Source organism: Panthera tigris, chromosome B4, assembly GCF_018350195.1.
Source record: "Panthera tigris isolate Pti1 chromosome B4, P.tigris_Pti1_mat1.1, whole genome shotgun sequence".
Lineage (NCBI taxonomy): Eukaryota > Metazoa > Chordata > Mammalia > Carnivora > Felidae > Panthera > Panthera tigris.
This window is the reverse complement of record NC_056666.1, coordinates 133,606,170-133,629,794: the sequence shown is the minus strand read 5'-3', so window position 1 is coordinate 133,629,794 and position 23,625 is coordinate 133,606,170. Positions and strand designations below refer to the sequence as shown.

Genomic DNA, 23,625 nt, shown 5'->3' with positions numbered 1-23,625 from the left:
GAGCTGGCTGAAGTCGGACGCTTAACCGACTGCGCCACCCAGGCGCCCCTATCTGTTGGGCCTTCTAGCAGGCACTCAGTTCACTGCATACAGTTAAGGCTTGATTTCCCTTTTTTTCTTCACTTCTAGGAGCTCTAAGCTTCTACCCTACACTGATTGTCAATCCCTAGTTCCACCATCTTTAAATTCTTTTCAGCAATTCTCCCTCCTCATTCCTCCTTCCAGTTGTGCTTCCCAGAGACCCACTGAACCACACTCTCCCTCTGAGGGAACACCTCAGTAAACCTTCTAGGAAACTAACATGAAAAGTAAAATCATCTTAGGATTAATAACCGCCTCCTCCCTAGCACTCTCCACAGTTCTGACCTACTCAGCTTTCCCAGCTTCTTCACGCACTACTCCCTTCACACAACCTGCTAGCTAGACTAGCTACTGTACCCTAAGTAATCCCTATACTTCCCCACCCACATGGTCCTTCCACAAATCTAAATTTCTCTCATCATCCACCTCCTGCCTGAAAGGAGCTACCAGTCCCCTATAACACTAGCCTCCTGGGAGACCTCCAGTTCTGCATGAACACCTCTAATTGACACTGCTCTTATTCTGTACCTTTGTTACTCGATTGGTTTCTCATCTCACCCTCACTGAGATTCATGCCCCAGATTTAGAGATTCAAATCCAGGAAAGGACAAAGGGGGAAAAGAGACAGACTGAAGTCATTGTAATATAAATGTTATTTTTTGCTTCCATTTTTAGAACCAACCTAGAGTCAAATCACAAAGACTTCAATATAGTCACAAAGAGACTATAAATATTAACCTTTACCATGTAAAATTAAAGGTACAGCTGGCTGACATTGAGAAGTAGAAGGTAGAGAGGAGAGGAGAAAGGAAAAGTTGTATGCTAATATACTCGGCTAACCAAGTGGGGAGTCAGGACAAAGCTCTTCAAGTTGAGGGAACAAGAAATACAAGTTTTAAGTATACTATTTAAAGGTTTGAAAACATAAAATATTATGTTGGCAAAAATGCCAAGGAAATGTAGAGAAGACAAAATAGCATGAACTAAATCTTGGTCTTTCTTACTGGTGATTCAATGAATAATGTCCTAAATTGACAAAGTAGCACCATTATAAGCATATTGTTTAGATGTAGGGAGATAATCACCAGAATTAAAACCAAAATGAATTAAAGTTAGTTTCCTTTAGGAAGTGGGGACAGGAGACTGTTCTTTTCCATTATATACCTGTATATTTTATTTTTTACTATTTGAATATATTACTTTGTTACAGTTTTAGAAGGGAAAACATGGAAACAGAATTTATTCAAGTTTCCTCCATTACTTTTTTTTCAAGATATCCAGCATCTTTCTAAGTTATAATTTCCATCCTGACCCTAAGATCTCTTAGTCTTACCATCTATTTTGACATCCTTCATTTATACACTATCTTCCAGAAATGAGGCTTATAGTAGTAAAAGAACTGACATGGTCCCTGATCTTTTGGAGATTATTATTATAATGAGGAGAGACACAAAACAAAAGAATAAACAAGAACATCAAGTGTTTGATAGGCGCTATATAACAGCCTAATGGATTAGTTAGGGAAGGATGCTCTGAATGCGACCTGAATGATAATGGGAAGAAGCCACTCATGCAAAGATTTTAGGGAAGAACATTTTAGGCAAAAATAACAATTAGTAGAAAGGAAGTAGGAGAAAAATCTTGACTAAAAGTTTTAAAAAATTACATCCATGAAATAAATAGAATAAAATGCTATGTAAAGACATGCAGATGGGGTGTCTGGCTGGCTCAGTGGAGTATGCGATTCTTGATCTCAGGGTCATGAGTTCAAACCCCACATTGGGCATAGAGCTTACTTAAAAAAAAATTAAGGGGTACCTGGGTGGCTCAGTTGGTTAAGCATCTGATCTTGATTTCAGCTCAGATCATGACCTCATGGTTTGTGGGTCCAAACACCACATCAGGCTCTGTGCTGACAGCACAAAGTCTGCTTGGGATTCTCTCTCTCTTCCTCTCTCTCTGACCCTCCCCCACTCATGTGTTCTCTTTCTCTCAAAATAAATAAATAAACATTTTTAAAATTTAAAAAAATGCAGAGAATTGGAAAGAACTCTTCCAAATTAAATATGAAAGCAGAAATAAAACACACAAATGAAGGGCTGAAAGATAAAGTCAACTGGGGCACCTGGGTGGCTCAGTCGGTTGAGTGTCTGACTTCAGCTCAGGTCATGATCTCACAGCTCGTGAGTTCGAGCCCTGCATCAGGCTCTGGGCTGACAGCTTAGAGCCTGGAGCCTGCTTCAGATTCTGTGTGTGCATCTCTCTCTGCTCCTCCCCCACTCACGCTTTCTCTCACTTTTTCAAAAATAAACATTAAAAAAAATTTCAAGAAACATAAAGTCAATAAAATTTCCCAGAAACTAGTGCATAATGAAAAAAAAAAAAGAAAAGCTTTCAGAAAACAAAGAAAATTAAAGGACCCATCCAGAATGTCCAACATTGGAATGGCAGTTCCAGAAAGAGAGAACAGAGTAAATAACGTACTGGAAAGAAAAAATTCATGAAAATTTCCCTTGCACCAAAAACCATAAAATACCTAGGAATAAACCTAACCAAAGAGGTGAAAAATATATATACTAAAAACTATAGAAAGCTTATTAAAGAAATTGAAGATGACACACAAAAAAATGGAAAAACATTCCATGCTCATGGATTGGAAGAACAAATATTGTTAAAATGTCAACAATACCCAAAGCAATCTACATATTCAATGCAATCCCTATCAAAATAACACCAGCATTCTTCACAGAGCTAGAAAAAACAACCCTAAAACTTGTATGGAACCAGAAAAGACCCCGAATAGCCAAAGCAATCTTGAAAAAGAAAACCAAAGCAGGAGGCATCACAATTCCAGACTTCAAGTTATATTACAAAGCTGTAATCATCAAGACAGTATGGTACTGGCACAAAAACAGACACATAGATCAATGGAACAGAATAGAGAACCCAGAAATCGACCCACAAACATATGGCCAACTACTCTTTGACAAAGCAGGAAAGAATATCCAAGGAAAAAAGCCTCTTCAGCAAATGGTGCTGGGAAACTGGACAGCAACATGCAAAAGAATGAACCTGGAACCACTTTCTTACACCATACACAAAATAAACTCAAGATGTGTGAAAGACCTAAATGTAAGACAGGAAGCCATCAAAATCCTAGAGGACAGAACAGGCAACAACCTCTGACCTCGGCCACAGCAACTTCTTACTTGACATGTCTCCAGAGGCAAGGGAAACGAAAGCAAAAGTGACATGTCTCCGGAGGCAAGGGAAACGAAAGCAAAAGTGAACTATTGGGACCTCATCAAGATAAAAAGCTTCTGCACAGCAAAGGAAACAATAAGCAAAACTAAAAGGCAACCGATGGAATGGGAGAAGATATTTGCAAATGACATATAAGATAAAGAACTTATCAAACTCAACACCCAAAAAAAAAAAAAAAAACTAGTGAAATGGGCAAAAGACACGAATGGATACTTTTCCAAAGAAGACATCCAGAAGGCTAACAGACACATGAAAAAATGGTCAACATCATCCATCATCAGGGAAATACAAATCAAAACTACAATGAGATACCAACTCACACCTGTCAGAATGGTTAAAATTAACAACTCAGGCAACAATAGATGTTGGCGAGAATGCGGAGAAAGGGGAACCCTTTTGCACTGCTTGTGGGAATGAAAACTGGTGCAGCCACACTGGAAAAAAGTATGGAGGTTCCTCAAAAAGTTAAAAATAGAACTATCCTACAACCCAGCAACTGCACTACTAGATAATTATTCAAAGGACACAAAAATGCTGATTCGAAGGGGCACATGCACCCCAATGTTTATAGCAGCACTATCAACAATAGCCAAAGTATGGAAAGAGCCCAAATGTCCATCAACTGATGAATGGATAAAAAAGATGTGGTATATATATTTAATGGAATATTACTCAGCGATGAAAAAAAATGAAATCTTGCCATTTGCAACAACGTGGATGGAACTAGAGTGTATTATGCTAAGTGAAATAAGTCAGTCAGAAGAAGATAAATATCATACGATTTCACTCATATGTGGGATTTAAGATACATAATAGATGAATATATAGGAAGGGAAGTAAAAATAATATAAAAACAGAGAGGGAGACAAACCATAACAGACTCCTAAATACAGAGAACAAACTGAAGGTTGCTGGTAGGGTGTTAGGTAGGGGGAAGCGCTAAAGGGATCAGGGGCATTAAGGGGGACATTGGTTGGGAAGAGCACTGGGTGTTAAATGTAAGTGATGAATCACTAAAGTCTATTCCTGGAAAAAAATATATATATATGTATATATATATATTTTATTGAAATAAATAAATAGGAAGGAAGGAAGGAAGGAAGGAAGGAAGGAAGGAAGGAAGGATTGATTGATTCCCTGACCCAAAGGACAAGTACCTCCCAGAAGCTTCCCTGACTTGACCTGGCCTGCGGGACATGCAGAGGTAGAAAGTTCAGCCCACCTGGGTCTCTCACCTCAGAAAGGCAGAAATGGCCTTCACTGCCTCAGCAGCCACTTCCAGCACAGGGCTATTTACTGCCTCTTGGAGGGCACGGCCAGCATCTCTACACATGGTTGAGCTTGTGAACAGTTTGATCTCCTCTGGCTGCCTAAGAAATGGTAAATGAGCAATGAGTAAGTGAATGCCTATCACTGACTCCACCTTCTTTCCTTCTCCAGTCTGGCTCCTACAGGTCAATTTCACATCACTTTGCTCACCGAGTGAGGATCTCAGCAAAAAGCAGCAGGCCCTCCTTATGTAGCTCTGTGTTGTTCATCCGCAGGCTTCCCTGTAGGCTCCTCACCACTGACTCAATCCCTATTTCAAAATGACATGGCAGAGGCCAAGGATCAGTAGTTGGTAGTTTCTTCAATGCCTGCCCAGGAGAAGTAAGAGGTTCTGGGTAGCATATTTTTGCTGGTGACCCCTCATGGAGAGGCCCTGACAAGGTTGAACTGATGGGATGGGACTGTGAGATCTTTGAGGGCAGGCCCTTATCTGATTCATCTCTGTCTCCCTGAAACCCAACACAAGCCATAGCACAGGCCCTGGTACTCGAGGTATTCAGTGAACGTCTACTGACCAAGTTGTGCCTTTTCTACTAGACACACTCCTATTCTTTCTCAAAAGTCAAGTCAGAGCTGTGGGCCTCAGGCAGAGCTGTGGGCCTCCACTGAGCTCCCATATCCCCTGTATTTTCCTCTAGCAGAGCCCTAATCAACTTGTTTATATCTCTTTCCCCTTCCAGAGGACAGGGACCACATTATATGTATCCCTAAATCTCTAGGTCCTAGCCTGGTGCCTGGAAAAGAACAGGAACACAGAATATAAAATGAATGACTGAATGTGCCCTGCCTAAAAATTCAGACAGGATATAAAAAGTCCCAGACAAGGGGCGCCTGGTGGCTCAGTTGGTTCAGTGTCTAACTTCCGCTCAGGTCATAATTTCACATTTCACAGGTTCGAGTCCCAGGTCGGGCTCTGTGCTGACAGCTCAGAGCTTGGAGCCTGCTTCGGATTCTGTATCTCCCTCTCTCTCTGCCCCTCCCCAACTTGTTCTCTGTCTCTCTGTCTCTCAAAAATAAATACACATTAAAAAAAAAAAAAAAAAAGTCCCTGACAAAGAAGGTATCACCAAGAAGGAAAAGGAAGGGACAGTTTCAAGAAAACTTGAAAGGCTGAATCAGCAAAACTTAGGGATTAATAACTAGATGGACAGAAAAGGACTGAATCCAAGGCTGAGTAAAGTTGTTCTTAAGGTACAATTGGAATTCATTCAGCAGCTAATAGGAGTGCCTTTTTCTCGCCAAACATAGATACTTCTGTCAATCCGTGAGGGGAACTGTCTGGATATCATTGCTTCCGTATGGAATCTGGTAATGAGTTTGGGCTAATAGAGATGACCAGACCCAGCCATCCCTCCAAGGTATAGGCTAGCCCCCCATCATTTTCACTACTACCCAACTTCAAAGTGCTGACCACCCTACCCAGAGCTCGTGGAGGACTCCCATCACTCACCATACACCGTGTGGCACTTGGAAAAGAAGAGGGGCTCTTCTGCCAGAAGTATCAAGCAGTTATAGCTGAACCAGACGAGCACTTCGCTGGAAGAGGAAAGGTGCTCAAAGAGGAACTCTGGCCGGAAGAGGGGAGAAAACAATGGATGACCGTTGCGTGATCACGATCCATTAACTAAAGCTAGGGCTATGGATTCGTTCAGCATCTCACACCTATTACTTCATCTCTTTACACACCCTCTCCATGAGACATGATCATGAATTCACAGATAACCCTGGAAAATAACCTCAGGGTTAGGATCTAACCTCATCTATTTAAAAGATGAGGTAACTGAGACCCAGAGAGAGGTACTGTTAGTGGTAGAGGTGGGACTGGAATTCAGGATGGGTAATAGCAGGATGCAGAGAAAAGTTTTTAAAGCCAGAGAGGCTTGATTTCATATCCCTTCTCTGTCAGTGACTAGCCTTATAAATTTACACCAGTCATTTCCCTTCTCTGATCCTCAATTTCCTTATCCATAAAACAGCAAAGATGAGAACCTGAATGTGGCAGCACTTACAGTGCACCTCAGGGCATATTTCCTGGTCATGACAAGCCCTCAAGAAACATTAGTTCCCTTTGCCTTCCTGTCCACAGGTCTTTCCACCACCTCACACTAGGTGCTTTTTCCTAGATGGTCAAATAAATGACAAAGATCAGTAACAAATTGCTCAAGGTCATCTAAGAGGTCCGTAGCAAGAGGATTCACTTTATGAGGCCTACTTCCTAGAGTCTGTCCTGTACAACTGAGCCTGTCACCAGCCCATCCCTCCAGAATGTATTATCAAAGAACCCCAATAGCACAGTTACCGCTGTGTGACTCAAGGGTCTCCAGTCAGAACCCCAGGGCCCTCAGAGGAGATTAGATGGAGCTCCCTACCTGGGATGTCGGCATGGATGAAGGCTGGGGCATGCTTCGCTGGAGAGTGGACCAGCACCGCAGTTATACAGTGGGCACTAGCCACCTGCAGAGTCTCATCTCTAGAGAGGAGAAGCTGGAGAAACAGGCAGCAAAAAGTGCTGCAGTCACACCACTGACAGGTAGAGGGTAGCAGCCTGAGTGCCAGAGGGCAAGAGCCCAATTCCTCTCTGAATCCCTCCTGCACCAGATGGCATCAGGCACAAGGATGGTACTCAGGGAGAGCAATTCTAGATTATGGAAAGGAGTCTGCCTGAACAACAGTAGGTGAGAAACAGAACAAAAGAACACAATGGCACTCAAAGAACACTAAAACTGTCACCAGGAAGGGTTTGGGCCTTCATTAACAGAAGTACTTTCACAGCCCTCATCTGGTTTTGATGCTTGCAACAAGCCTGAAACATACCAGGGGAAAGTTCTACTATGAGCCTCACTCTACAGGGTGTGCTGAAAGGAAACAACATAGCAGGCCTGAGACTGTTATCCTTAGAAAGGCCTGTCTATAAGGTTGAACACTGACTGGGTTTGGGAAGTTGGATTTTAGGAGGGCTCCTACCACTCCCTGAACCGTTAATATTGACTCTCTGTGACTAAACTATTTGTACAAACAATGTAGTTTATGCTGAATACTTGATTTTCCTCCTGGGAGTCTGTACAACTTTGGTTGTACTAGGCAGAGGATGCCTACATGATCAGTCTGTCCACAATAAAAATCTTGGGCACTGAGACTCTAATAAGCTTCTCTGCCAGGCAACAAATCACATGTGTTGCCACAGTTGATTGCTGAAGGAATAAAGTGCATCTTTGTCTGACTCCACTGAGAGAGGACTCTTAAAAGCTTGTGCCTGGTTGTCCCCCAGATTTCACACCACACAGCTTTTCTCTTTGCCAATTTTGCTTTGTATTCTTTCACTGTAATAAATAAGAGGCATGAGTATGACTATTTACTGAATCCTGTGAGCCCTCCTAGTGAATCATTGAACCTGGGGGTGGTCTTGGAGACTCTCAACACACAGAGGAAGGAATTAAAGCTCATGGAGGTTAAGTCACTTATTCCAGGCCACATAGCTAGTAAGTGGAAAAGGTAAGGCAGAAACTTATGTCAGCCACATCCAAATTTAGGCATCCTCCTACAACAGAGATGCCTCCTCCATCAAATTTTAGATCAGATTATTCCACTACTCAAAAGCATTTCAATGAATTTCCAAACTCCTACTGGACACCATAGCTATCAGAAGTCCTATAGCACTTTCAGAAATCAAGGAAAGGGTTAATTGCAACTACATATTTCTTTTAAGTTTTATTTATTAAGTAGTCTCTATATGCCACCTGGGGCTCAAACTCAAGACCCCGAGATCAAGATCACATGCTCCTCTAAGCCAGCCAGGTGCTCCCAGATTTTAAGTGTAGGAGAAACTGGAATTCTAGGGGAAAATGATGAGTAGAACATATATCATGAGCCACAAAGGAGGGTGTGCCTGGTTTTAGAGTTGCAAAGGAAAACGACCAAGTCACATTCATATCTGGTAGAGAGGCATCTGAGGACTGCAAGCTTAAACCCATCTCAGTTATGTCAGGCTTGAATATGGACACATGACCAGCCTTTCTATTAGTATGCAAAGGGGTTTCTATACAGCATTAATCTTTATCTTCTATTTTATATAGGAAATGACATGTATCTTAAAATGCTACTGATGTAAGGTAAACCATTATTTTATATACCACTAAGAGTAAAAGAGCTATTATTAAGCTATAACACAGCACTGATGGTAAAATGTCTCCCAATTTCAGAGCTGTTAAAATGTAAAAAAAAAACAAAAAACAAAAAACAAAAAACTTATCTTTAAAAAAATGATATTCAGGAGCACCTGGGAGTTCCTAATGATATTAGGAGTTCAGTCAGTTAGGCGTCCAACTTCGGCTCAGGTCATGATCTCAAAGCTGACAGCTCAGAGCCTGGAGCCTGCTTCAGATTCTATGTGTGTGTGTGTGTGTGTGTCTCTCTCTGCCCCTTCCCCATTCATGCTCTCTCTCTCTCTCTCTCTCTCGCTCTCTCTCTCTCAAAGGTAAAAAACATTAAAAAATAAATAATTTAAAAAAAAAAGAAAAATGGTATTTAACTGCTAAGCAAAAACAACAATTCTTGGCTTAAAGTGCATGTTCCTTATTGTGTTGAGAAAGAAAACACTCCAAACCTATTTTTCATCATAAACAAAATTAATTATGAACATCTGTCTTTAAAAAGATCCTAATTATTTACCATGACCCATCAGGACTAGCATGATTTTTCCTGTTTAATCTCTAGACTCATCTTAGGCTATCACTTCTTGGCCTTTTGGCTAAGATCAAGTGTAAATTCATCTTGGGCCACATCACATTCCACCCACCATCCATCCCATTGGCCTCCATCTGCTCCTAGAACACATCGGGCATCTCTCTTCCTCTAGCCTTTATTTGCTGTTCCCTCTGCCTGACATACTTTTCTGCCCACTCTTCATATCACTAGCTTACTTACTTACTTAATTTACTTATTTTCAGCCTCATTGAGGTATAATTGATCACTGGCTGACTTTAAATCTTCAAGCATCAGCTCAAGTGTCAACCCTTCAGAGAGGCCCTACCTACCACTCAACCTGTAGCTGGCCTTCCTCACTACTATCTCATCTCCTCTTTGTTTCCTTTATAGCAAAACTAGAATACTTTGCTTGTTCATTTGCTTGTTTATTATCTGCCTTCCCCAGGAGACCATGTAAAGGCAAGGAACTTGTCTGTTTACATACCATGATATTCCCAGTGCCTAACACAGTAACTAACACCTCATATTAGTGCTCAGTATATATTTGACTAAATGAATGGATCAACATTGCAACAGAAGAGACACAAACATTGACAATATATTCCTAGGGATCTGAATTAAGGGGGAATAAGTTGATTACCAGCCAAAATCAGGAAGGAATAGCATTAGACTCTGACAAATATGCCAGAACAGAGATAAAAGGATATATGTTGATCTTATCTTTATTTAAAATTTTGGTATTTTGTTCACTATGAATTAACTTTTTTTTTTTTTTGCATTAACTTTGATTTTTAAAAAAATATTGCAGGGGCACCTGGGTGGCTCAGTCAGTTGAGTATCCGACTTCAGCTCAGACCATGATCTCATGGTTTGTGAGTTTGAGCCCCATATCAGGCTTGTTGCTCTCAGTGCAGAGCCCGCTTCGGATCCTCTCTCTCCCTCTCTCTCTGCCCCTCCTCTGCTCATGCTCTCTCTCTCAAAAAAATAAATAAATATACATTTAAAAAAAAAATATATATATATATATATACACACACACACACACACACACACACATACATACAGGGCACCTGGGTGGCTCAGTCAAGGTTAAACAACCAACTTCGGCTCAGGTCATGATCTCACCATTCGTGAGTTCTAGCCCCACTTTGGACTCTGTGCTGACAGCGAGGAGCCTGGAGCCTGCATTGAGTTCTGTGTCTCTCTCTGTGTCTGCCTCTCTCCCACTCAATGCTCTCTGTCTCTTCTCTCAAAAATGAAAAAACATTAAAAAATTTTTAATTATATATATATTTAAAAAAAATTTTTTTAATGTTTATTTATTATTGAGACACAGAGAGAGACAGAGCATGAGCAGAGGAGGGGCAGAGAAAGAACAAGACACAGAATCCGAAGCAGGCTCCAGGCTCCGAGCTGTCAGCACAGAGCCTGATGCGGGGCTCAAACTCACAAACCGAGAGATCATGACCTGAGCCAAAGTCGGACACTCAACCGACTGAGCCACCCAGGCAACCCTATATATATATATATATTTTTTTTTTTTTAATATATAAATATATACAAAACTGAGCCTGGGTGGCTCAGTCGGTTGAGCATCCAACTCCTGATTTCAGCTCAGGTCATGATCCCAGGGTCATGGGATTAAGCCACACATTGGGCTCTGCACTGAGCACAGAGCCTGCTTAAGATTTTCTCTTTTTCTGCCCCTCTCCCCTGCTCATGGGCTCACACTCTCTCAGATTTAAAATATACACACACACACAAAAATAAAAAAATAAAATAAATAAATAATTAATTAATTAAAAAAATAAAAAAGAATAAAAAAGAATTAAAAAAATAAAATACACACACACACACACACATTGCATTAAAACACTATCCTGATTGCTGAGGTTTTTAGCACCCCCTTATTTTACATCTAAGGCAAATATCTCACTCATCTCACCCTAGTTCCAACCTTGCTGGCTACTGTAGTAAAATAACACACTGATAATTCAAAGTTGCCAAGAGAAGAACAGTCTCCACATACGAGTGGAGGCCAGGGCCCCTAAGTCAAGATTCCTATCTCTCTCCCTAGGGAAGTGTTGTCTAATCTCTGTCCCTGCCACCATTATGCTGCCTTGGTGCACTGTGAGGACACAGACCTTGTGTCCTGCTGAGCCTGGGATCAAATGTTCTAACCAGATGTTACCATGGACTTCAGGATGGCAGCAAAAAAATGAACACAGAAAAGAACCCAATCTGAGATTTTCTGATTCAGAGACACAGAACTTGCTCTTCAGAGTTCACGGGCCTTGCATGGACCTTTCTAGAGGCATCCCAGGGAAATAAGGAGGAGCAGTTTACCCTGGCTTTTTAATACCCGCCTTTTCTATCCCCAACTGTCCATTTTCCACTTCTGACCAGGGCCCCTCCTCTTTCCTGCAGAAGGAGTCCTACAGTCTAGTCAATCAATGATATCCCCACTATCAGATGAGGGCAAGTAGCTCTGCCAAGCACTGTGCTGAGCACTACAGAGATACAGCCAGACTCAGGTCCTGCCCTAAAGAAGCTCCCAGTAGATCAACCACAATATAGTGAAGCCATGACACAGGGCACATTCTGCCTAAAGGAGCCAAGAAGACAAAGGAACCCTATAGGCTTTGAAGGATCAACAGACAAAGGAGAGGGGAAAGGCTTTAAAGGCAAAGGAGAAGTGCAGATGCACAGGCACAAAGACAGAATGTCCTAGCATATGCAGGGCCAGGGAGAAATTACATATGGCTGGAGCACTGGATTGTGGGGTGGAAGAGATAGGTTAATAAGGCTAAAGGGATAAGGAGGATCCAGAGAAAGAGGACTCTAGGTACCAAGCTAAGAAGCTTGAGTTTTATCACTAAAACACCTGAGATAGCTTACTTTCTGTTGCTGCATATATTCTCCATTATCAGCCAGCCGAGATGTTAAGGGGGAGGTGTGTATATAAATATTCACAACTGAAATAAAACCTACAGTTGAACCTTGAACAACGTGGGTTTGAACTGCACGGGTCCACTTACATGCAGATTTTTTTCGATAAATACAGTACAGTACTCCAAATATTTTCTCCTCCTTAGGAATTTTTTTTCCAAAGGAGATAGAAGTTTATTAAATATACCACAAGGGAGAGCAAAGGAGAGGCTGTCTGCCACCTCCTTATGAATTTCTTAATAACATTTTCCTTTCTCTAGCTTATTTTAAGAATACAGAATATAATACATATAACATACAGAATATGTGTTAATCGACTGGTTATGTTATTGGTAAGGGTTCTGGTCAACAGACTATTAATAGTTAAATTTGGGGGGGAGTCAAAAGTTCTATGTGAATTTTCAACTGCAGGGGAAATCAGGGCCCCTAGCCCCCATGTTGTTCAAGGGTCAACTGTACTTTGAGTACTCTAACAGCATATTGTTTGAGCCAGTAGGAAAACACCTTAGAAATCTTAGATAGGAGTGATACAAGGCCCAGGAGCCATACCAGTTCCCTTGTTATTGAACCTAGAGACCAGAAATCACAAGACAAGCACCTTTTTGAGCACCAAAGGCAGTGAGGTCTTTCCTGGTGGCCCCTCAACACCCTCCGTACTTTCCGCCAGTGAAGATTCATTCATGATTACAGACACAAAGAGATCGTACTTCAGCAGTTGCCTCAGCCAACCTAGAAAACAAAAGGGTTGGGAGGTGAGGCGAGAGAAGTATAGGCACCAGAGTATGTCTAAGGTAGCCCCTCAGACATCCTCTAGAAATTTCATCATGTCACCACAGACATTCCTAAGTATTTTGTTATTTTTTTTTTAATATATAAAATTTATTGTCAAATTGGTTTCCATACAACACCCAGTGCTCATCCCAAAAGGTGCCCTCCTCAATAAGTATTTTGTTATTTTTAATGCTATTATAAATGGGATTGTTTTAATTTATTTACTAAATTCATTTGTTAGGTTTAACAGTTTTTTGGTGAAGTTTTTAGGGTTTTCTATATATAAGATGATAGCATTTGCAGAGACCATTTTACTTCTTCCTTCCTAATTTTAATGTCTTTTATTTCTTTTTCTTGCCTCATTGTTATGGCAAGGACCTCTAACATTATATTAAATAGAATCCTATGCTCTTGTATGCAACCTCTGGGACAACACTTGTCACACTAATCTTTAATTGTCCACATCCTTCTTCCACACTAGACTATGAGCTCCCTCAGAATAGAGCTTGGGTTTGATCACCTTTATGACCCCAGAGCCTGACACAGGGCCTGGCCCAAAATGAACACTCACTATGTATGGCCAGACTGTTTATAACAGAGCTCTTGGCCCAAACTGTGAAAAGAAACTGTTGTCACCCATAGACAATGCTTTTCCCTGTAGCTCCTGCTTTGGAATAGGCCCTCACCCAGTTACCAATCATAGTACCTCTGTTCAAAATGTGAAAGCTCCTGGGGCACCTGGGTGGCTCAGTCAGTTAGGCATCTAACTCTTGATCTCAGCTCAGGTCTTGATCTCAGGTCGTGAGTTTAAGCCCCATGTTGGGCTCCATGCTGGGTGTGGAGCTTATTTTTAAAAAATGTGAGGGGCACCTAGGTGGCTTGGTTGGTTAAGCATCCGAATCTTGATTTCAGCTCAGGTCATAATTTCACAGTGTATAGGTTCGAGCCCCACATTGGGCTCTGTGCTGACAGCGCAGAGCCTATTTGGTATTCTCTCTCTCCCTCTCTCTCTGCCCCTGCCCTGACTGTTCTCTCAGTCTCTCTCTCTCTCAAAATAAATGAAATAAATTTTTTCAAAAATGTTAAATCTCTTTAGTCGGAAGCATTTCAAGGGTCTTGTGTACCTACATAAGGAAACAGCAGAAGAGGCTGAAAGGGTACACGGGGGCTCCTAAGGAGCCTCAAATAACAAGTAGGAAACCTGCACATCACCTGGAGGCCAGAGGGAGCCAGAGATGATTTTTCAAATAGGAAACAGGAAACGCAAGCTATGCAGTGTGAAGATTAACTTGGCAGCAAAAACAGGATACACCAGAGCAGGCAGTAAAAACCAGAGGCAGAAAAATTGTTGTCCCACTTTCTTCTTCTCCTTGCAAAAGCAAGGTTCTTTTTTTATTTTTAATTTTTTAGAAGTGAGAGTACGCACAAGTTGGGGGAGGGGCAGAGAGAAATGGAGACAGAGAATCCCAAGCAGGCTCCATGTTGTCAGTGAAGAGTCACTGAAGACTCAGCACTCGTACCCATGAACCATGAGATCATGACCTTAGCTGAAATCAAGAGTCGAATGCTTAACATCCTGAGTCACCCAGGTGCCCCCAAAGGCAAGGGTCTTAGATAGGCATCTATCATAGTCTGTGCATCTTTTCTTTTTCAAGATTTTTTGAGAGAGAGAGAGAGAGAGAGAGAGAGAGAGAAAATGCGTGCGTGCACACGAGTGAGGGGTAAAGGGACAGAGGGAGAGAGAGAGAAAATCTTGAGCAGTCTCCATACTCAGCACAGAGCCCAATACAGGGCTCAATCCCACTGAGACCCTGAGATTATGACCTGAGCCAAAATCAAGAGCTGGGCCCTCAACCGACTGAGTCACCCAGGCACCCCCAGCCTGTCTGTCTTCTGTCCTAAACCCATGGCTTCTACCCTTTTCAAAGAGGCAAACTTCCCTACCACTAGAGAGCCAATATCTCAGGTCCTCAAGCAAAACATCAAAAGCATTCTCTCTTTTCTCTCCAGTCCTATATCTTACCCAAACAGTTGATCTGTAGCTCCTTTGTCTGGGCGCCATCCAGGATGGAAAGGAAGAGAGGACACAGCTTCTCCCGGAAATGGCCTGAAAGCATCTCAGCAGCCACTGGTGAAGAGTACAGCTTCCCATAGAGGTAACAGACAGAAGCTCGCACCCCCTCATTGGGGTATACTAAACCCCTCAACAGATGTTCCATCAGATTACCTGTCCAGAAAACAACCAAGGGGCCAGGGAAACCTCACAATGTCAGCTGCTATATGAAACTCCAAACTATTGTGCCCCGTAGGGTAGTAATAGTGGTAATCCTTTATAATCTCCCATAACAAACAACTTCTGGACCCTTAATCAAAAGAGAAAACCAAGGTTTAAAGAAGTGATTAACCCTGGAGTAAATCCTCTATGAGATATTTATTTGCATTTTATTGATAGAAAAAAGCACTCTGTATTCCAGAATTAATTCCTCCTTCCATCTAAAGGAAGGCCCATAAGTAGATACTTAATTTGTGTTAACATAACTTAATTAAGTAGATACTTAATTTGTGAAATAACTCAAGACCAGGGTCAAGAATTTTTTCAACTTGGCCAACATAGAGTACATTTTGCAGATGGGAAACTGAAAGCCTAGAATAGGAAAGTAACAACTTCCCAGGTGTGTATAGTGAGTGGACCACCCAGATGGTGATATAAAGTGTGATCAAAGCTGGTAAAAGGGTAGTAGCATCTCTTCCCCAGAGGTTACTCACTGTGCTCCATTACAAGCTTGTCTGCCAGGGGAGGGATAGCATCCACCAACTTGCCGAGAAGGGTCAGGGTAGCCAGGCTGTCTCGCATGGAGGGCATGTTACACAGCTATAGAAAATGAACACGCTCCGCTGTATGAATTAGGATCAGGACAGATCTCCCAACAAAACTTATCTTGCCCTATTTACACAAAGCCTGTATTGTATGTGTCTCTCACCACAACCAGTAATCAGCTTCTTTAACTAAGTATCTATCTCCCCTATTGGACTGGGAAGACCTTGAGGAAAGGGACTGAGTCAGATTCCTCAGAGTACTCAGTACCTAGCTCAGTACATGACTGTTAAACTGGATTAACATTAGCATATTTTGTCTTCTATAGAGCCAGAAACTGGGAGAGTGAAAGTTGGGAACATCATAAAGACAGAATTCTGGCTTAGTGCAAAAAAAAAAAAAAAAAAAAAAGTATTACTATTATTATCATTACCATGGCCATTACTGAGCCTTCTATTCATCAGACCCTATGCTTGATGGCTTACAAGTAGAGTCAACAGTATATATTTCACCATTTCTACTGACCAGCTATAGCACTTTAAGTAAGACTCTTAACTCCTCTGGTAGGAAATAATAATAGTATCAATTTCATAGGGTTGTTAGGAGGACTTAATGAGATACTGCACATAAACCACCTAACACAGTGCCCAGCATATAGAAAGTGCTCAAAAGGGTTAAGTGGAATCATATTAATAAGTATTGACATATATGATGATAAATTCAATCTGATATATTAATCATATGCAGAGTAATTATAATGTATGACAATTTAGTATAATTCATAATTAAATGTTCTTGGTGTTAAGATGAACATTTGTCTTCCTTTTTTTTTAATGTTTATTTATTCATTTATTTAGAGAGAGAGACAGAGAGACAGAGACAGAGAGCACTAGTAGGAAAGGGGCAGAGAGAGAGGGAGACAGATTCCCAAGCAGGCTCCACGCTGTCAGCACAGAGCCTGATGGGGGGCTCAACCTGAGATCACGACCTGAGCTGAAATCAAGATTCTCTTGATTAACTGAATCAAGTTAATCAAGTAACTTGATTAACTGACTGAGCCACCCAGGTGCCCCATTTGTCTTCCTTTTGCAAAAAAATAAAATAAAAAGTGATTCTGATATTATTCCTAAGTCTTAAACACAATGCAAAAGCTCCTTATTGAATGGTATCTGTGACTATCTGTGAAGAAGGCAGGTTAAATATATCCACTCAGTGCTTGCCTTAGATGCTGACAAAAACAAATGACTTCAGTATTAAATATTGTATACAATTCAAACCAAAGAAAAACACTAAGCCAAGACATAGTAAATATATTTCCTTGCTAAGTTGGTCAAAGAAATCTGTATTGTACTTAGGGGGATATAGAGAATAGCCATGGGATGATTATGTCAGAAAGATGAGACTTCACCACACAGAGGGAGAGGAAAGGGGAAGGAGGGAAGATACAAACAGTATTGGGGCAGGATCAGAAGACCCAGGCAGGCCCTAGCTCTGGCTCTGCCACTGACTCAGTGACCTCAGACAGGTCCCTGTCCCTCTCTGTATTTCAATCTCCCCACCGATCCAGAAAGGTGTGGGCCCAGCTCTGATATCTGAGGATTCTGAGGGGTACTCAAGAACCCACCGCTATTTACTGACCTCTTTGTGGCACTCATCCAGCAGGCAATGAACGGTCTGCTCTAACTTCAGCTGAGTTGTAAGCTGGATAAGGACTGAGCAGACACAGTAGTGTTACTAACCACAAGACAACCTCTGGCCCACACCTCACCTTTCATAGCCCTTCTACTCAAAGTCATTTGCTTGCGTTACCAGTATAGTCTTTTCTATCTCCCCAATTAAACTAAGTGTACATATCCAAATCAAAGGATTTCTGGCTTCTTCGTTGTTTTATATCAGTAGTTCACAATCTGGCTGCACATCAGAATCACCCAGGAAGTTAAAAAAAAAAATACTAATGCCCAACTCCCACTCTAGATCAATTAAATCATAATCTCTAAAGAAAGAGCCTAAGCATCTGGATGTTTTTTAAGTTACCCATGTAAGTCTATTGTGAAGCTAAGGTTGAAAACTATTATTTTATATTATCTCTACTTTATTCCTGCCTCACCATTGCTCCTTCATATACTAGAAAATAGAATTATGGGTGAGTTCCTTTGCCAATAATTGCCTTAATTGCCTCTATTACCTCTCAACCCCAAACTCATCCTTGTATACAATCGTTTGTGATGCTTCTGCTGGTATGTTTGAGGAGCAGTGAAAAAGAGACTGGCTCTGCACGTCTGGGAAAAGCTACAAAACTATACTCAGCTGCTGCTGCAGGAAGACTCTGGCACTTCCAAGGTAAAGAAGCATTCTGGGATAACAGTCACAGAAACAGGAAGAAGGCAGGCAACAAAGAGGAAACAGCGAGGAAGGAGCAAGTCCTTCTTCCCTCTCTGGCTCTGCAGTCTCTATCTAGTGCCTACCACCTCAGTTAAGTTCTTGGGGTCTGATGAAGGTTTACAAGTTATGCTGGCACCAACCAGCAATGGACAGCCTTAGGATTATAGCCCCACTCAAGAGTGGCATAATGGTGACGGGAAATCTCCCCATTCCTGCCAGTGGTCAGAACTTCAAGTGGTACATTTGTTTTTCCACATTCTAGACTGATAGATGGTCAGAGGTATACACAAATCATGCTTACTTATGATCTGTCACAGCTGCTAAGCGTGCGGTTGGATGGTCATGGACCCAGCAGCAGCCAAGCAGCATCCTCTCCTCAGAGAAAACTTATGTTTTAATAATTCCAACCTCATTTTGTTTCCTCAGCCCTGAGGGTGGAAGCTGCTTTCTGAAATTCCTACGTCTGTGAAAACCCGGTGTTTTCTTTTGCCTTCAGTTAAATAGTCAATAATTCTTCATATTAAAGTTTTTTCCTGTTCAAATAACTTATGTGGTTTCTGTTGCCTGACTACACCCTCACTGATACAATTCTTACTCTTTCTGCAAGAGTCCTCCTATCCCAGTGCTCTTGTGTTCTTTCTCCTTGAGCCTTTTAAAGTTTATTTATTTTAGTAATCTCTACACCCAACACAGGGCTCAAACTCACCACCCCAAGATCAAGAGTCACATGCCCTTCTGGGCCAGCCAGGTGCCCCACTCCTTCAGTGCTTTATAGGTAAACAGACACACTTCCGCAGCCTTAACAATCACCTGTGTGCAGACAACTTCCAACTAACCAATGTGAAAGTAATGAAAACAGTCTGTGCTGCCTTTGTAACAGTACTTATCAGCTCTCATTATTTACTATCCAATCCCTCCTCCAGATTGTAAACTCTTAAAGGGCAGGAACCATGTCTTATCCATCTACGTATCCCCAATGTCTGATACAGTACTTGGCACAGACGAGGTGCCTGAGAAAAAAATGCAGAATCAATGATTGACAACTAATTGAGTTTTCTTGATCTGTCTCTAAAATGAAACATTTATTTCATCAAGGTCTCAAATAACCAGAGTTGCAATATACCCAGCTAATATACCCAGCTTCAAATGCCAGGTACACATAGTTTCACCTTACCTTCAATACAGAGGTCTATTACACTTCCATCTTCCACATTACATAACAGCCCTTGGAGTAGAGGGAGGAGAGAAGGGAATGGTTAGTAGTTAAAAGAGAAACTCACAAAGGCACATTGTAAATTCTAGACTAAAAGTAGCTTTAAGCAATGTCCCAGATAAATGCTATCCTCAACACCAAGTGTGGCCCAGCATAAAAACTGAGTGCTTTGGAATCTGTAACGGACCTCGGGTAAAATTCCTGTCCTGCCAGTTGTTTTGCTAGGACTTCCCTTAGCCTTGGGGATCATCCTTTCTCCCTTAAAGGACTGACTTGGCAGGTAAAAGCCTGAAAAGCCACTAGCAGAGAAAAAATATCCAATATGAGTTAGCTCCCCTCCTCCCTGAAAAGGGCTCTTTCCATAGGACATCATAACTATATTAAAAGAAGGGACCTTTTAATTCATCTCAGGCACAGGAGAGGGAAAGTATCTCAATCAGGGTCACACCCAGGTCAACAGACTCTAGTCTGGCTCTGATCCTCTTCAAAGATCAGAGTGGACTCTGAAAGATCACACGTTTCCCATATTCATATTCACACTTTTACTAAACTTTTGGCTGTAGTAAAGCTAGTTACCATACGATGCATCATGTGTTTTAGAAAAGGGACCATTTCTTCATCATTACGACAAAACAATTTGCTAATAAGTTACACTGTTACATCGTAAAAAGTCTAAATTATCTTTCCAAGACCATTTCTCCAAGACCCCAAAGTAAATATACATGCTATACATGCAAAATGCATACCAAATTTCCCTTTTAATCTCACCGAAAAGCATGCTTATGAAGTGGGTACAGATTCTCTGATCCTGAGCCACAAGCTGCATGACCAGGGAGGCATGTCTCAAGAGAGCATCTTGGAAACAGGAGAGCACATGCTTCTTGCGCACCAACTTGGGGCAGATGAAGAAAATATTCAATAGCAACCAAGTCTCAGCCATTCTGAACCCAAACAACTATAATTTCTAAATACAATTACAAGATGATACTGGAAGGTTCATCTAAACTATGGTAAGGTCATAATCCCTGAAAGTAGTAACATTTACACACAGGAATCTATGTGTTTATACAGAGGATTATACATTAGCTAAGGTTCCTACTACCCTATATTTACAGAGCACTTTAGTGCTCTTTTGTCTAACAACAAATCACTCTTTTGTCTAACAACTTAGTGAAGCAAGTAAAAATTATTGTCACCATTTTACAGATGAGAAAATTGAGGCCCAAAGACATTCCCAAGGACTCAAATCTATCTCCAAACAGGTCTTGTCTAAGGTCAGCGTCCTTTCTACTTAACAGTTCAGGAGAGTGATGCTGGAGACCCTTCGTGAGCCTCAAAGAGGCTGGTAGAGAAATGCATCCTTCCATTCAACTCGGACATAAATCTTCACACTCAATTCATCTCCCTGTACAGGGAACTGGGTAGTAGCTGTGCAAAGTGCTCAAGACAGTAGCAAAAGTTAGGTTAAGAAGGGGAGCATACACCGAGGATAGAGCAGGAACTTGGGTACAACTGACTATATTACACTTTTTCAATTGATGAGAGATGAAGCTAAAAAAAAAAAGTGCATTCAATAAAAAGTGAAGTTGCATCTCTTATTGTCTCTAACCTGTTATTGCAAATCTCATGTTTTCCCTCAATTCCTCCTACATAATACATTAAGCTAGTAATCTAAATGAGTTACTCAAAAAATCTCAGTGACTTTCTTTCACCTGTTGGATTAAATCCAAGCTCTTCAGCCTGGATTCAAACTCTTGGAACTTATCTTAACCTGGCTTTTCAATCTCACCTCCCTCAGTTTCCTTTCAAACACTCTGATTACCTCCCCAAACTCATCCTTGCTAATGGGATAAGCCCTGCTGGTATAAGCACCCTCCCCCCAACTTCTCCTCTGGTCCAAAGCTCACCCATCTTCTCAAGCCTAATTCAAATGCATCCTCTTCTCAAAACCTTTTCCCAATTTCCCTCCCTATCCCAACAGCACTTGACCACAAATATGTCTGTCTACTAAATTCCCAGTTTTTAGCATTCTCATTTTCTCCCCTACTGTCGTATTTATCTCTGTATCTCTGACTCACTGTCCAAGAATGGCAGCCTCAGAACTTCTGGCCTCAATGATAGCTCAAATGTTATCAGCTAGCCCAGAGGTTCTCAGAGTGTAGCCTGGGAACCCCTGAGGGTACCCAAAACTTTGAAAGGGTTCAAAGATCAAAATTATTTTGATACTAAAATGCAATTTGTCTCTTTCACTCTTACTCTCTCACAAGTATACAGTGGAGTTTTTCAAAGTTTACATGACAGGTAATATACAACCGATTAAATGCTAAAATACTTGAGAATCCAGCTGACTTCTATTAAGCTAGACATTAAAGAGACTTGTTTAATAGATGTAAATAAAAATGTAAAACAAAGCTATTCCTTTCATTATCTTTTTTTCTTTTAGAAAATATCATCATTTTTATTTAAATTACTTATGCCACAGAACTGCATGCTTAAAATGGTAGGCTTTACATCATGTATATTTTACAGCAATAAAACCAATTATGCTAATACGTAATGATTTACTACCATTTTTTAATTAATATTTAAGAATTGGTTTCTTTTTCTAACACAGTAAATATCAGTGGATATAACCCATATAAAAGCTTTTTGGGGTCCTCAACACTTTTTTAAAGTATAAAGACATTCTGAGGGGCGCCTGGGTGGCGCAGTCGGTTAAGCGTCCGACTTCAGCCAGGTCACGATCTCACGGTCCGTGAGTTCCAGCCCCGCGTCAGGCTCTGTGCTGATGGCTCAGAGCCTGGAGCCTGTTTCCGATTCTGTGTCTCCCTCTCTCTCTGCCCCTCCCCCGTTCATGCTCTGTCTCTCTCTGTCCCAAAAATAAATAAAAAACGTTGAAAAAAAAATTTAAAGACATTCTGAGATTTAAAATTTTGAGAACCATTGATCCAGCCCCTCCTCCCAAGGCATGAATTCCCCTCCCATGAATGTGAGATAAAAGTGATCTCCCAAACTTTTCTTGGATGGCTCCATGGACCAAAAACTCCCTACAAAGTTGCGTAGGCATTGAGAGAACTGGCAGCCCATTTTTCAGCCAGCTCTGCTATTAGAAAGGTTCCCCTCCGCCTGGGTGGCTCAGTCAGTTAAGCGTCAGACTTAGGTCAGCTCAGGTCAGCTCAGGTCACGATCTCACGGTCCGTGAGTTCGAGCCCCACGTCCGGCTCTGGGCTGATGGCTCAGAGCCTGGAGCCTGCTTCTGATTCTGTGTCTCCCTCTCTCTCTCTCTGCCCCTCCCCCGTTCATGCTCTGTCTCTCTCTGTCTCAAAAATAAATAAACGTTAAAAAAATTTAAAAAAAAAAAAAAAAGAAAGGTTCCCCTTCACCCCACCCCGCCTGGCTGTAACTTCTTCCAGTCTCGCTGCCATCACAGAGACCTAGGCAGCCCCCTCCTCCACACTGACGCCCTAAGAAATCTGAAGGGAATGAGGGGCCCCTACTACGGGTGTACCTGGCCCGTGGGTCGAGCCAAGGTTAAGATCCTGGAGGAATGGCGGGGGCAACAAGCGGCAGGGCAGCTGCTGAGACGCGAAGGGGAGGTGGGCCTGCGTGCCAGCGAGTCCTGGAGGGGAGGGGGCTCAGTGGGGACAGGGATAGGCCCAGCTGAGGCGCATGGCCAGGCGCAGGGGCTGGTGTGGAAAGGGGATAGTCCGCTCGGAGCAGGGCAGCCGGCGGGGTAAACTGAGGCTGAGGTAGTCTAGCAAAGAAGGCCGCTCTGGCCTGGCGAGGGCGCAGGCCTGGTTAGGGGGTAGGTTTAACGAAGCGGGTGGGCCCGGTTTAGTTCCAGGGAAGGTGCGTCAGGTTCAAGGGAGTTGGCCTGGCGAGGGGCGGCCCAGCTTGGTGAGGGAAATGCCGGGGGGGGGGCCCAGTTCGCACCGATACGCAGGGCTCCGGCAGCAGCTCCAGCACGCACGCCAGACAGAGCCGCGGGGGCACGGGCAGCAGCCAGCACGGGTCATGCCGGTAATGGGCCCTCTCGTAGAGCAGCGCGGTCTCCTCGTCCCTCCCGAGCCCCCGCGGGCCCGCCGCCGCCTCCCTCACAGCCATCTCTCGGCTGGGA

General features: G+C 42.2%; 1 protein-coding gene across 3 annotated transcripts in view; it reads right to left on the bottom strand.

The window, feature by feature from the left end:
- Nucleotides 1-23,625, bottom strand: part of MEI1 (meiotic double-stranded break formation protein 1) — a 78,983-nt gene extending 55,358 nt beyond the window's left edge. For all 3 annotated transcript variants that reach the window (XM_042993387.1, XM_042993389.1, XM_042993388.1), the window contains exons 1-11: nucleotides 23,442-23,625; nucleotides 20,277-20,400; nucleotides 19,470-19,520; nucleotides 17,552-17,625; nucleotides 15,865-15,970; nucleotides 15,122-15,325; nucleotides 12,926-13,056; nucleotides 7,044-7,158; nucleotides 6,125-6,241; nucleotides 4,825-4,924; nucleotides 4,581-4,715 (exon numbers count right to left, since the gene is read on the bottom strand). In XM_042993387.1, the coding sequence (XP_042849321.1) occupies nucleotides 4,581-4,715; nucleotides 4,825-4,924; nucleotides 6,125-6,241; nucleotides 7,044-7,158; nucleotides 12,926-13,056; nucleotides 15,122-15,325; nucleotides 15,865-15,970; nucleotides 17,552-17,625; nucleotides 19,470-19,520; nucleotides 20,277-20,400; nucleotides 23,442-23,612 (1,328 nt within the window). In that variant the 5' untranslated portion in view covers nucleotides 23,613-23,625. The remainder of the gene's footprint in view (nucleotides 1-4,580; nucleotides 4,716-4,824; nucleotides 4,925-6,124; nucleotides 6,242-7,043; nucleotides 7,159-12,925; nucleotides 13,057-15,121; nucleotides 15,326-15,864; nucleotides 15,971-17,551; nucleotides 17,626-19,469; nucleotides 19,521-20,276; nucleotides 20,401-23,441) is intronic.